This window comes from Harpia harpyja, chromosome Z (genome assembly GCF_026419915.1).
Source record: "Harpia harpyja isolate bHarHar1 chromosome Z, bHarHar1 primary haplotype, whole genome shotgun sequence".
Lineage (NCBI taxonomy): Eukaryota > Metazoa > Chordata > Aves > Accipitriformes > Accipitridae > Harpia > Harpia harpyja.
The window spans coordinates 53,041,851-53,054,282 of record NC_068969.1 but is presented as its reverse complement, the minus strand read 5'-3'; the positions used below and the strand labels follow the sequence as shown (position 1 = coordinate 53,054,282).

The window sequence follows — 12,432 nt, the reverse complement described above, 5'->3', positions numbered from 1 at the left end:
TTTTCAGCAACCAGGGACGTTTGTGATGGTGGCAAAATTAAAATTGGTGGAAGAACTTTGTAGCACTTTCATCAAAGATCTCTATCAGATTTTTGGTAGCCTTGTTAAGGTTTTCAGTAATGAAAATTACTTTAAAGTAAAGCCATCTTGGGAAGAAACTTTCATAGGATTTTCTTGAAGTTGTGCTTGAAGGTATTTTTGCAGGTGAGGCTAATAAAAAGTAGTAATATTCCAGTCTGATGATGTTAAAGTCTATGCCCAGTACAGAACACGGCCTGAGACTGAAAAACTACTCTCCAGGACTGGGCTGGAAGAGGATTGTCCTCTCCATCTGTTCTCCCTCCCCTTTACATCTCTCCATTTACACCACTCAGGAGACCGACATTTTATTTAGGGAATCTATGCAAGCCTCGCACACAGACTGGCAAAGAGACAGCTGGAATTAATACAATTCATGTGCCATCTTAACTCTGTCCTCTCTCTGTATAGCTCTGGCTCTTCCTAGAGACTCAGACACACCACAGGCACAGAAAAATACAGTGGGTAGGCTACTAATGACAGAGAGCAGAGCATTAACTTAAAAGGTTCCTGCAGGTCTGAGGGAACAGATGTCATGGAGATGAGCTACTTCTGAACCCCTAAGACTCAACCCCTCATCTTGAAATCCAATTGCAGAGGAACCTCCACGTTACTGAGGAAAAAGAATGCTCTTGTGGAAAAGTAAATTAAGCTTATGGTCTTTTTCATGTCATGTTTTTCTTGCCATGTCTCAAATTATGAAGTGTAACTAAAAACAAGTGTTAATGCTCATAAGGGAAAGACAACTGATGAGACTAGTAATGACTTTGGAAGATCTTTCTAAACACTTCTATTCATTGGGTTTGAATTAAAAAAAAAAAAAAAAATTAAAATTGTCCAGTGAAAGAGTCTAGTCAGAAGCTCTTTTCTCTGCTGCCATTTGTAATAACATTTTCACAGCATGATGTTCTTTTATTGATCAACAATTCTATTTTTCATGCTGTTTCAGTATTATGTCACTATTTCTTGTTTTATTGCTTGATTTGTTCCCACAGAGATCATAGAAAATCTGTTTATCTGAAGTTTATTTAGTATGCACTTAATAGGATGTTTAATCTTGGTAAGATTTTGCAGTTGCAGTCCTTATTTAGAAACACACAACTGTTCTTACAAGTTAAATATTATGCATTATTTAAAAAAATTCTCTATCAAAATGTGGATTAAAAAAATATTAGCTAGTTCATTTATGCTGTTGTTTATCCAACTAAAGCACACCAAGATAAAATACCAATCCTCCTACACAGAGAGCTATCTAGCAATCAGGTAGTGTATGTTCTTGCCTTCTAGTGTTCACACAAGGTGAAAATGATAATAAAAGTGCAGGACATTAAGGGACAAGGCAACTTTGCTTGGTAACTGATGTCTCTATACTTTTATCCACTATCTTCAAAAAGAAATACAAATTTCCAGTTAAGGTTGTGATAGCAAACACAACTAATACATGCAGAGGTTCTACATCTAAGTAACTACACAAACCTGCAGTTACTTTATCTCAATGCATATAAATGCATCTCTCTGCACACTAAACATTATATACTTCAGTGGGACTAATTATAGCAAGAGATCTGCAAAATTAAACTCCAAATATAGAAATGAAATATATATAACCCAACACTATATCAAACATGGTTTTATTTCTCTTCTTCTGTCCTTGGTTTATGCCAGCAGCAGAAGATGAATTTAATTTGAGTAATACCTCCCACATTCATGTGTGTTTATATACACTAATTCATCACTACATCGAAAAGCCCTAAAGTGTATTAGCACAATGTTATGATTTCAGACATCTGCTTTATTTGTTTTGAGAACCAGGAAAGATAAATGATAAAATATTACTACCAGTCTCATCTACAATAACTCAGTATTTTACTAAAAATAAAATTAAAAAAATATTTCTATCTATAAAATAAAGCCACAAAGAAAATTATGTACAATAGTGTATTAGCCTCTGATTTTGAATTTACTTATAATCTGTGATCAATTTGCACCACACATCTCATGATATGTCCTTGAAATACTTATCTCAGAAATAAAATAATTAGTGCAGAAAAACCAACAAACTTGTAATTTACTAGAAGAAAATTTAAGGAGTATCACAGTCAATAACAGCCTTTTCTGCCATCTGTTTTATATTCTTACAGTCCAAAACATACAACAAATCAAATACATTAACCTGCATTTTTCCTTAATGTTTCAATCCTGAAATTTTTTTAAAGCATTTTTAATTTCAGCTCTTTTAACACTGATTACTGCTCTTTCTTCTTAATAGTTGTGTATCACAATGTAAATGCCGCTAAATTCCACTCAGTTCCAAACCTGAATCTTTGAAAACTAGAAGTAAATTGATTTGCGGAGCTGACTACAAAATTCATTTACTAGGACAAAAGAACAGATTACAGCATATGAAGACTGCTATGACATACTACTTTCAATATTTAGTCACATCACTGCAGGAAATTTACCATGGTAAATTCGAGGCTTCATAATTCTCTACAGTGTACACCTATTCTCTACACCTATGTACACTGTCAGCATGGTCACTTGGGGCAGAAGGACTAAGATCAGACCTGCCAACAACTGGCACTGGGTCTATAGCCTAGAGCCCTAAGGAAATGGAGGGTAAACTAAGCACACTCAGTGCCTGTGTGTGTCTGTGTGCCCAAGTTTGCTGTTTCCTGACCTCCACAAACCAACAAAACCTGCAAAGCCCCAATGCTCTATCTGAACATGACTCATTGCTCAATTCCAACCAAGTCTGACAGAGGAGGTGTCTCAAAGTTGCTAACTTCTTATGAGTTTTTTCAGAACTGTTTTCTGAGGACCCACCAACGCTCACATGGAGCAAGCAGTTGCAGTGTCAGCTCATCCTTGCTTTTAGACATCAGGAGTTCAACATGAGCTCAGCCCACAAGTGCAAATTCATAGGAAACCATGCTTCATTGGTTGTGCCACTCAGAAAATGAATTGTTTTCTAAAGTCAATTGGACTTGATGATCTTAGAGGTCTTTTCCAAACTTTAAGATTCTAAGTCTTCCCAGGGGCCAAGAAGAACTTCCCAGCTGAGTCCCAGTCGGACTGAATGATCCTTATGGGTCCCTTCCAACTCGAGATATTCTATGATTCTATACTGTAACATACAAATATTAAATGGAACAGAAAACCATAACAACTAAACTTAAAGTTTGAGATTTCTTCTCAATATCTTTGAAGTGATGCTCAAAAGAGTGGTACTCTACTGAGGTCTCACAAAATCTCAGCTTGCAGAGGATGTATACCCAATTTTAAATAACCTGGCCATTTTAGCCCAGAGTAAACAATAGCTCTGTGGTAAAGTGCATAGGAATAGATCCTCCCTATGCTAAAATAATTTCAATATTCAAGTTACTGTTACCAATATTAGCCCATGATTTTTACTCCTCTGATGTTCACACAGGACCAAAATCCAGAACAATGGGTTCATTCCTCCTTTTCTTTCCTCCTAAATGGCTTCCTGAGCCAGAAAAAAAAAACAAAACAGAAAAAAGCAGGTATACATAAGGAAACTCAAATGATAACATCAGTGTAACTAATGCTGCTGTATGAGCCCATCAACTGTGACACAACTTCCTACCACTCACAACAGGACTGCACCTACACCATATCACAAGACCTATTTTGCACCTTGTTGCGTAGGGTGGTAGGTAACACTCACTGGCATGAAGTAATTGATCAAGTTTGGTAAAAACTTAGAAAGCATCATTTGGGGAGTTCGGTGTGAACATAAATCTTAATTATCTTCCAGAATATAGCATATTTGTACAAACAAAGACACATAAATGTCCTAAGTTAATTAGATATTCTGAGGTGATACGGCTGAAGCTGTCAATTAGTATAAAACCAGCACAAGGCTCTAAGCCAGTTTAAAGATAATTGCCATAAAAGTTGCCCTTTTCCCTAATTTTGAGATATAGTAAAATATTTTTCTAGAGAAATTATCACCATCAAACTTTGCCAAATACAAAACTATTCATTTGAGAACTTTTATGTGTATATGTATATACATCCATAGACACACACATACACATGCACATTTATATACATATGCCCCTCACCTTAATTTTTCATTTTTGCTAGGGCTTTCATCTATATTTTCAACAATTATGACCACTCACAATGTAGACATTGTTTTTACACAAGAAAGTAAATAAGTAAGGATTGGTTTTGCAAGGCACCTCCACTATTTATAATGGTTTAAATCATTCTAAAATAAAAAATTAATAAGAAAAACATGATTGGAATTGGCTGAATTACACAGGTGTTCATTTTTATTACTGTATTGGGTCAGCATGGCAAGGTTTTGGTAGCAGGGGGGCAACAGGGGTGGCTTCTGTGAGAAGCTGCTAGAAGCTTCCCCTACGTTCGACAGAGCCAATGACAGCTGGCTCCAAGTTGGATCTGCCGCTGGCCAAGTCCGAGCCCATCAGCAACGGTGGTAGCGCCTCTGGGAGAACATATTTAAGAAGGGAAAAAATGTTTCTGGGGCACAGAAACTGCAGCCAGAGAGAGGAGTGAGAACATGTAAGAGACACGACCTTGCAGACAGCAAAGTCAGTGAAGAAGGAGGGGGAGAAGGCGCACTGGAGGAGATGATGCCTCTGCAGCCCATGGTGAGATGACAGGCTGTCCCCCCCCAGCCCATGGAGGGGAGCAGGGGAGCAGATGCCCACCTGCAGCCCAGGAAGGACCCCACGCTGGATCAGGTGGGTTCCCGAAGGAGGCTGTGACCCCGTGGGAAGCCCACGCTGGAGCAGGCTCCTGGCAGGACCTGCGGACCCATGGAGAGAGGGAGCCCATGCTGGAGTGGATTTTCTGGCAGGACTTGTGACCCTGTGGGGGACCCATGCTGGAGCAGTCTGTTCCTAAAGGTCTGCAGCCCATGGAAGGACCCATGTTGGAGAAGTTTGTGGAGGACTGTCTCCTGTGGGAGGGACCCCAGGCTGGAGCAGGGGAAGAGCAAGGAGTCCTCCCCCTGAGGAGGAAGGAGCAGCAGAGACAAACATGTCATGAACTGACCCCAACCCCCATTCCCTGTCCCCCTGCGCTGCTGAGGGGGAGGAGGTAGAGAATTCAGGAGTGAAGCTGTGCCTGGGAAGAAGGGAGGAACAGGGGGAAGGTGTTTTAAGATTTGGTTTTATTTCTCATTACCCTACCCTGGTTTGATTGGTAATAAATTAAACTAATTTTCCCCAAGTCGAGTCTGTTTTGCCCGTGACGGTAACTGGTTGAGTGATCTCTCCCTGTCCTTATCTCGAGCCATGAGCCTTTCGTTATATTTTTCCTCTCCCCTGTCCAGTTGAGGAGGGGAGGGATAGAGTGGCTGCGTGGTGCTTAGTTGCTGGCTGGGGTTAAACCACAACAATTGCTATGTGTACTGACAGGATATTCCAGAAAATTATCCAGACTCTGTCACATACTTTCCTCAATTTCTTTTTCTGTCCTAAAAATAATGCATGTCAATTCATGTTTGTTTGGTTTCAAGATTCACTGACCAATTTTATCTCATTTTGCTTTCAATCTCACACACCATCTTCTCTAGCAATGAGACTGAGGTTATCATCTTTGTTATCTTTCCACCTTCCCAGGCATTATATTTCCTTCATGTTTTTTGAGAACAAAAAAGCCATTATCTTCTTTTTAATGAAATTTTTTTAAACAATCATGTAAGAAAGATTTAATGTAAGAAGGATTTCCTATATCCAGTATACATTTCCATACATTCAGGCACAGTTATACTTGAAAGAGTATTTGAAACATCAATAATTAAGGTTTCATTACAGGGAAGAGTTCTGAAGTTCTTTGTATCTCTTCAGTATTTCTGTTGTCTAGTGAAACCAAACAGATTTTTTACCAGAAAAAGATGAAATTTTAAGACAGATTGGAACTGGATGACTTAAATATTTTAAAGCATAAGGATTAGCATGTACTTCTGTGGTGGGTTGACCCTGGCTGGACGCCAGGTGCCCACCAAAGCCGTTCTATCACTCCCCCTCCTCAGCTGGACAGGGGAGAGAAAATATAACAAAGAGCTTGTGGGTCAAGATAAGGACAGGAGAGATCACTCACCAATTACCGTCACGGGCAAAACAGACTCAGCTGGGGGAAAATTAACTCAATTTATTACAAATCAACCAGAGTTGGGTAATGAGAAATAAAACCAAATCTCAGAACACCTTCCCTCCACCCTTCCCTTCTACCGGGGCACAACTTCACTCCTGGATTCTCTACCAAGTCCCCCCAGCGGCACAAGGGGATGGGGAATGGGGTTTACAGTCAGTTCATCACACGTTATTTTCTGCCGCTTCATACTCCTCAGGGGCAGGACTCATCACACTCTTCCCCTGCTCCAGCATGGGGTCCCTCCCACGGGAGACAGTCCTCCACAAACTTCTCCAACATGGGTCCTTCCCACGGGCTGCAGTTCTTCACGAACTGCTCCAGCATGGGTCCTTTCCACGGTGTGCAGTCCTTTAGGAGCAGACTGCTCCAGCGTGGGTCCCCCACAGGGTCACAAGTCCGGCCAGAAAACCTGCTCCGTGGGCTCCTCTCCACAGATCCGCAGGTCCTGCCAGGAGCCTGCTCCAGCGCAGGCTTCCCACGGGGTCACAGCCTCCTTCGGGAACCCACCTGCTCCAGCGTGGGGTCCTCCCCAGGCTGCAGGTGGATATCTGCTCCACTGTGGACCTCCATGGTCTGCAGGGGGACAACCTGCCTCACCATGGTCTTCACCATGGGCTGCATGGGAATCTCTGCTCCGGCTCCTGGCGCATCTCCTCCCCCTCCTTCTTCACTGACCTTGGTGTCTGCAAGGTTGTTTCTCTTACATGTTCTCACTCCTCTCTCCGGCTGCCGTTTTTTGTCCCAGCAACTTTTTTCCTTTTTAAAAATGTTATCACAGAAGCGTTACCACTATTGCTGATTGGCTTGGCCTTGGCTGGCAGCGGGTCCATCTTAGAGCCGGCTGGTATTGGCTCTGTTGGACACAGGGGAAGCTTCCAGCAGCTTCTTACAGAAGCCACCCCTGTAAACCCACCCCCCCCCCCAAAACCTTGCCACACAAAGCCAATACAACTTCTTCCACTGTTAAAAAAAATAATGCTGTCTAAACTGAACATGCTGAAAAATCCTGACCAAGAACATGAGTGGCAGAAATCTGAAACAGGGGAGATAGTTTAAAGGATACACAGGAAACTTTCAGAATTCTGGTGGAAAGGCCTCATCATTTATAAAAGATCTAGTACAGCATACTCTGTATCATACACACAATCGCTCAGGAACAATTACTTGGGAAAAAACATTCTCAAATAACTTTAAATATACACCAGCCTACAGAAACTGCATGTGACCTAAGTAATAAAAATGTCAGACTTCTGTTACAATCTCTTACCCTCCAGCCTCTAGTAACTTTTGCTAGTTTAAGCATGCTACATATCAGAGATTTTCAAAAAACAGAATCGTGTCATACCACTGGCATGCTGAAACTGCTGTCTTTCATGTTGACCAGGATTACCTCATTGATTCTTTCTATTTTCCAGTTTCATTTTACTTACTCTTTACTTACTCTAGTCTCCAGTTTTATACATTGAGTACGAGCTCTGAAAGGCAAGGATCTCAGGGACCTCTTTGTTCTGCTTTTAAACAATGTCTTGTGTAAGTGGATTCCCCAGTTTGCTGCTAGAGATTTTACAGTCACTCATGGTGCTATGATAAATAGTGCAGTAACACTTCAGATTAATGACTGCTCTTGTCCATCTCAGTGTGAATGGGAGTAACAGTATCATGACAGCAGGAATTACCCCCAAGTAGTGAAGGCATGCCTTATACACACGGTAAAAAATTCAATAAACTGTTTCAATAAACAAAGCTAAATGCTTTCAAACATGGCAAATTTCTTTATTTTGGTATTATATTGTGCCAAATACACAAGTATGTAGCCCCAGAGTCTGGCCATCTACTGAGGACACTGTATGGGGAACAGAAACTTTGTCATTGGTACTGGTTTTAGAAGCAACAAGGCACAAAATGTACTGTTACACATGGTGAGAGACTGGACAGTTTGACGGGGGCTCAGACCCAGCCTTTAGGAGTCCTACACTGCAGATGGCATGTGCATGATGATGGGATCTACTGGCCCTAGGTCACAGCGTGCACAACAGAACCACGAGTTCTTGTAGTGGCACAACCTGTTACTACAAAAGGGTTTTCAGCATTTCTCCCAAAGCATTTTAAAATCACATTAATAAAAAAAAATAATTAAAATAATAAATGAAACAAGTAGCTACAGCATCTTGTGAATTAATAAAGCCTAGTTTCCAAAGGATTTGTGTTGTTGCTGATTGAGTTTTTAATTGCTTTACACTAAGACTGTAGAAGAAAACCTCTAATTTTTTTTGTATCAAGAGAACCAACACATGAAGGAAAAGCCATCGAGGACTAAAGAACTCAACTGGAAAAGAAATCCTGACTGAGGGTGAGGTACTCTGACATCTAATACAGCATTCACTCTAACAATTAGACCATTCATAGCAGCTCTTTTTTACCTGGATCTTTGGACATCTAATAGAAATTGACATACGGCATTTTGGACATTTTGCTAAGTGGGGCAACTACTGGTGTTTCTCTCTTTTACCCAAAAGACTGTTTTCATGAAATTTGTTGGAACTTAATACATCTGAGATTTAGCTGAAATTAGCCAAAAAACTGTAAAATATGTATATTTCTAGGAGGGGGAAAACAGATGCAAATATGCAAGTAAACACAGAGTGATAAGGAACACTGTAAATCCAAACACACAAAAGTTAGGCAAAACTAGTACGGAGGTTAGCTGCTTACCTTAATTTCATCCTTCATGCCTCCATGTGATGATGACAGAATGGTAATCAAGCATGAGGTCCCAGCAAACCACCGCCACACTGAATGTACGGAATAGATTGCTTGGCACTGAATGAGAATTTATTTAATATTTCTTACTAACCTCAAAATGTACCAAGCATTTTTTTTGCATACAGTATGCTTTTATGCTTACAACCTAGGGATATGGTGATACTGCTACTGTATCTTTGTTCTTTACAAAAATTAAGATCTGGTGGTATGTCCATTTTGAACTAAATAGAATTGTATTGTCATCACAATTTTAAACATGGGGAACTGAGATGCAAATTAAAGCCAGAAATGGCCAGAGGGTTGAAACCATCAAATAATGTTGAAATGCCTGACGATGGAAGTTTTCAGCAAACCTCATGTGAGCATCCTGACTTCACCTACGCATCCTAAATACAGCAGGGCAATACACTGGCACACAGAGGGGCCTGTAAAAAGTCTGGATACATCCCTTGCCCCGCATCACACAAGAACCCTTTGGCAGAGGCATGCAGCAATTCAGTTCTCTGGCAGAGCATTCAGCTGCCTTAGCATGACACTATACTTTCTTCTACAGTCTCCAATTCATCCACTACATATTTTCCAACTTCCGCAATAGAAGCAGCAGATGTACTACAGACAACAGTCTCATTGCAACCCCAATGTGTCCTCAGTACACAATTCATCCTGTTCAAGGGAGAGGACAAAAAGCATTATGCAATAGATATTTAAAATCTATTGTGCAATGTACACAAAATAACCAGGGAACTAAAAATTCAGAATTTTCCTCACTGGTGCATTTGATCTTAAGAAGTACCTGAAATCTTAATGTCAAATATCCTTCTTTAGATACAGTTTTCTTAAGATTTGTAAAACTACAAAACTAAAAAATCTTCAAATACCATCAATGGGTCTCGTACAAACATGCAACATCCTGTTTCTCCTTCTTGAGACTAAGCTGACACAAAATGTCTGGATTCTGGATGAATATGCTCTAGTGAGTATAAACTCATTTGTCTCAATCCCCCCTTTTTTCTTGTTGTCTCTACCTCGTTGTCCCCTGTTCCTTTGACCAGCTCCTGATTTTTATCTCCCGACATTTTCTGCCCTCTTCTCCTTAGCCTTCAAACTGTTGCCGCCTTCTTTGTAGCTCTAATCCCGCCCCTTCATGGTGATTCTACCCTCTTCCCATGTTTCCAGCAACCACCTTCTACTCTCCTCCCAGAATATGTTTGCATGCCTTCGCCCTTGACCTCCAATTTGAACCTCTCTGCTCTCTCCTCCCCCTTCCTAATGATTTCCTTCCTTTTGGCTTGCCAGCATCCAGAATGCTGGATGCAGGAGTGCAAGGTGCACAGGAAAGATTTTCCTCTCTGACTTCCCCACTGGGCAAATGGTTGGTTACTTTCCAGTTGCCATTAGCAGCTGAGAGTCTCTGAAGACTTGTGCCACAAAATGTTCCCTCTTTCAAGACAATTTACATGAAGAGCTGTGAAGGGATACATAATACCCACTACAGACCAAGTACTACCAATCTCTAATAAGTCTTGTCTTAATATTTGCAAGCAGATTTTTTTTTAAAGTTTGTAATTTAGCCATATGTGGATGAATTTGTACAAGGAGAGCAACAGTATGACCCTGCCTTCAAACTTCATGTCATTTCCAAGTCATGACAGCTACTCAATGAAATTGTTTTACTAATGGTTAACATGGACAAAACAACATAATTTAATTTTTGAAAACTGCTGAACTGCTTGAACAAAAATCTTTCAGAAGGTTAAAGTGAAAAATACATCTCCCATGGAGAAATTAATCCCAAATCTTTGGACAAATTGTAAAGAAACTGAAAACAGCTATCTAATGAAGAGTGCCAAACAGCCATAGTTACGGACTGCACTATACTTATCACCTACAACTAGGAAAACGGTTTGAAGTAAATATGTTATGGATAGTATTACTTATTGCATAGAAGACTTTTCTTTTACTACAAATCTACCATATATTTCTTAGTCATCCCTAAGAAAACACTTTACTTTGATGTAATTTAAGGTTTTGTGAGTTACATTTGCAATTTAGGAATTCAATAGCAAAAAGCATTGTCTTGAAGGAAGCCACCAACAGTGCTTCACCTTCTCTAAAGCTCATTTGAAAGCATTATTAAGTGTTGAATCTTCTAAAAGGAGTAACTGCAGCTAAAAGCTATTAGTGTGCAATGCGACAGCAGCTTGCTTAGGAGATGAATGAGACTATCCTATTGATAAGGTCACAATCGATCTGAGGCAGGCTTTTTTAAATTAGTAAAATGTTGCAGCACTTTAGAAAGTGTCACCAACAGCCCTTCTCCATGAAAAATGCTCCAACTTGTCAGAAAACTGTAATTTATTATTTTAAACAAAAAATTTGCCTCATAGTGATAGAGTATCATCTGTGTCTTATTTATTTCAAACCTGTCCTTTCATTGAAAGTGAGCTTATTTTTCTGAAGATAATGTTCAGATCTGTAGTCTTAAGTTCCCTCTATACCTACTCTTACAAAGATGCTCTTCAGGAGTTGTATGAACTGCTTGAAAATACAAGGGTAGTGGTGAGGGTGGTGAGGCACTGGAACAGGTTGCCCAGAGAGGTTGTGGATGCCCCATCCCTGGAAGTGTTCAAGGCCAGGTTGGATGGGGCGTGTGCCTGCCCATAGCAGGGGGGTTGGTACTAGATGATCTTTAAGGTCCTTTCCAACCCAAACCATTCCATGATTCTATGACACACTGAGATTCAAAATACACTAAGAACAGTTAAATTAAAAAAAAAAAAATCAAGAAAGAAAAGAGATAGCAGCTAACTTTAATTTTATAAGAATAGAAACCTCTGTAGGAATGCTTAGAATGGCCTGGAATTCCAATCACTTCCATTCCTTCAGCACATAGGATAGGGAGGTGAAAACTGAAAAGGACCATGGTCTCATGGAACTTAAAACATAAAAGTGGATGCTCATCCTCAGGGCCTTTCAAACAAAGGCTGTTCCTACGAGTTGCAAAGCACCCTTATCCTCCACTGTATTTCACTGTGCTTAGACCCTGGCAGGATCTGATGTGTTGAGAGCAATATGGTAATGAAGAAGACACTGTGAAAAACTGGATCAGATAAGAAAGAGAAAGGCATAAAGGAGTGGAACACATCAGTCTTTAATGCAAATTGAGCTAACTTTTTTTCATAGGCTTTAGAAAGAATTTTTCCCAAACACTATAGCTCCAGTTAAGCTGGTACTTTTCAAGTTTCCTTTAAAAATATGTTTTTGAACACCAAAGAAGTATGAAAATGCCAATGACCAAGGTCATAAAAGGACACAGTCTCTGACAGAACTCAGGCACTAACAGTGAATAAACTCCAACACATTAGTAGACATAAAAGCTGTGGTGCAAAACACGTATTCTGTAATAACAAAGCATTAACTATTTCCATGTGAAAG

The 12,432-nt window shown here is 40.1% G+C and overlaps 1 protein-coding gene across 3 annotated transcripts in view; it reads right to left on the bottom strand.

Moving 5' to 3' along the window:
- FBXL17 (F-box and leucine rich repeat protein 17) overlaps nucleotides 1–12,432 on the bottom strand; it is a 300,099-nt gene that overhangs the window by 51,211 nt on the left and 236,456 nt on the right. The window contains exon 8 of one of the 3 annotated variants that reach the window (XM_052777394.1): nucleotides 8,920–9,026. The exons of the other annotated variants lie outside the window; for them this stretch is intronic. Within the exon in view, the coding sequence (XP_052633354.1) occupies nucleotides 8,935–9,026 (92 nt within the window). The 3' untranslated portion in view covers nucleotides 8,920–8,934. Of the gene's footprint in view, nucleotides 1–8,919; nucleotides 9,027–12,432 lie in introns of those variants that run through there. 3 annotated transcript variants of the gene reach the window in all.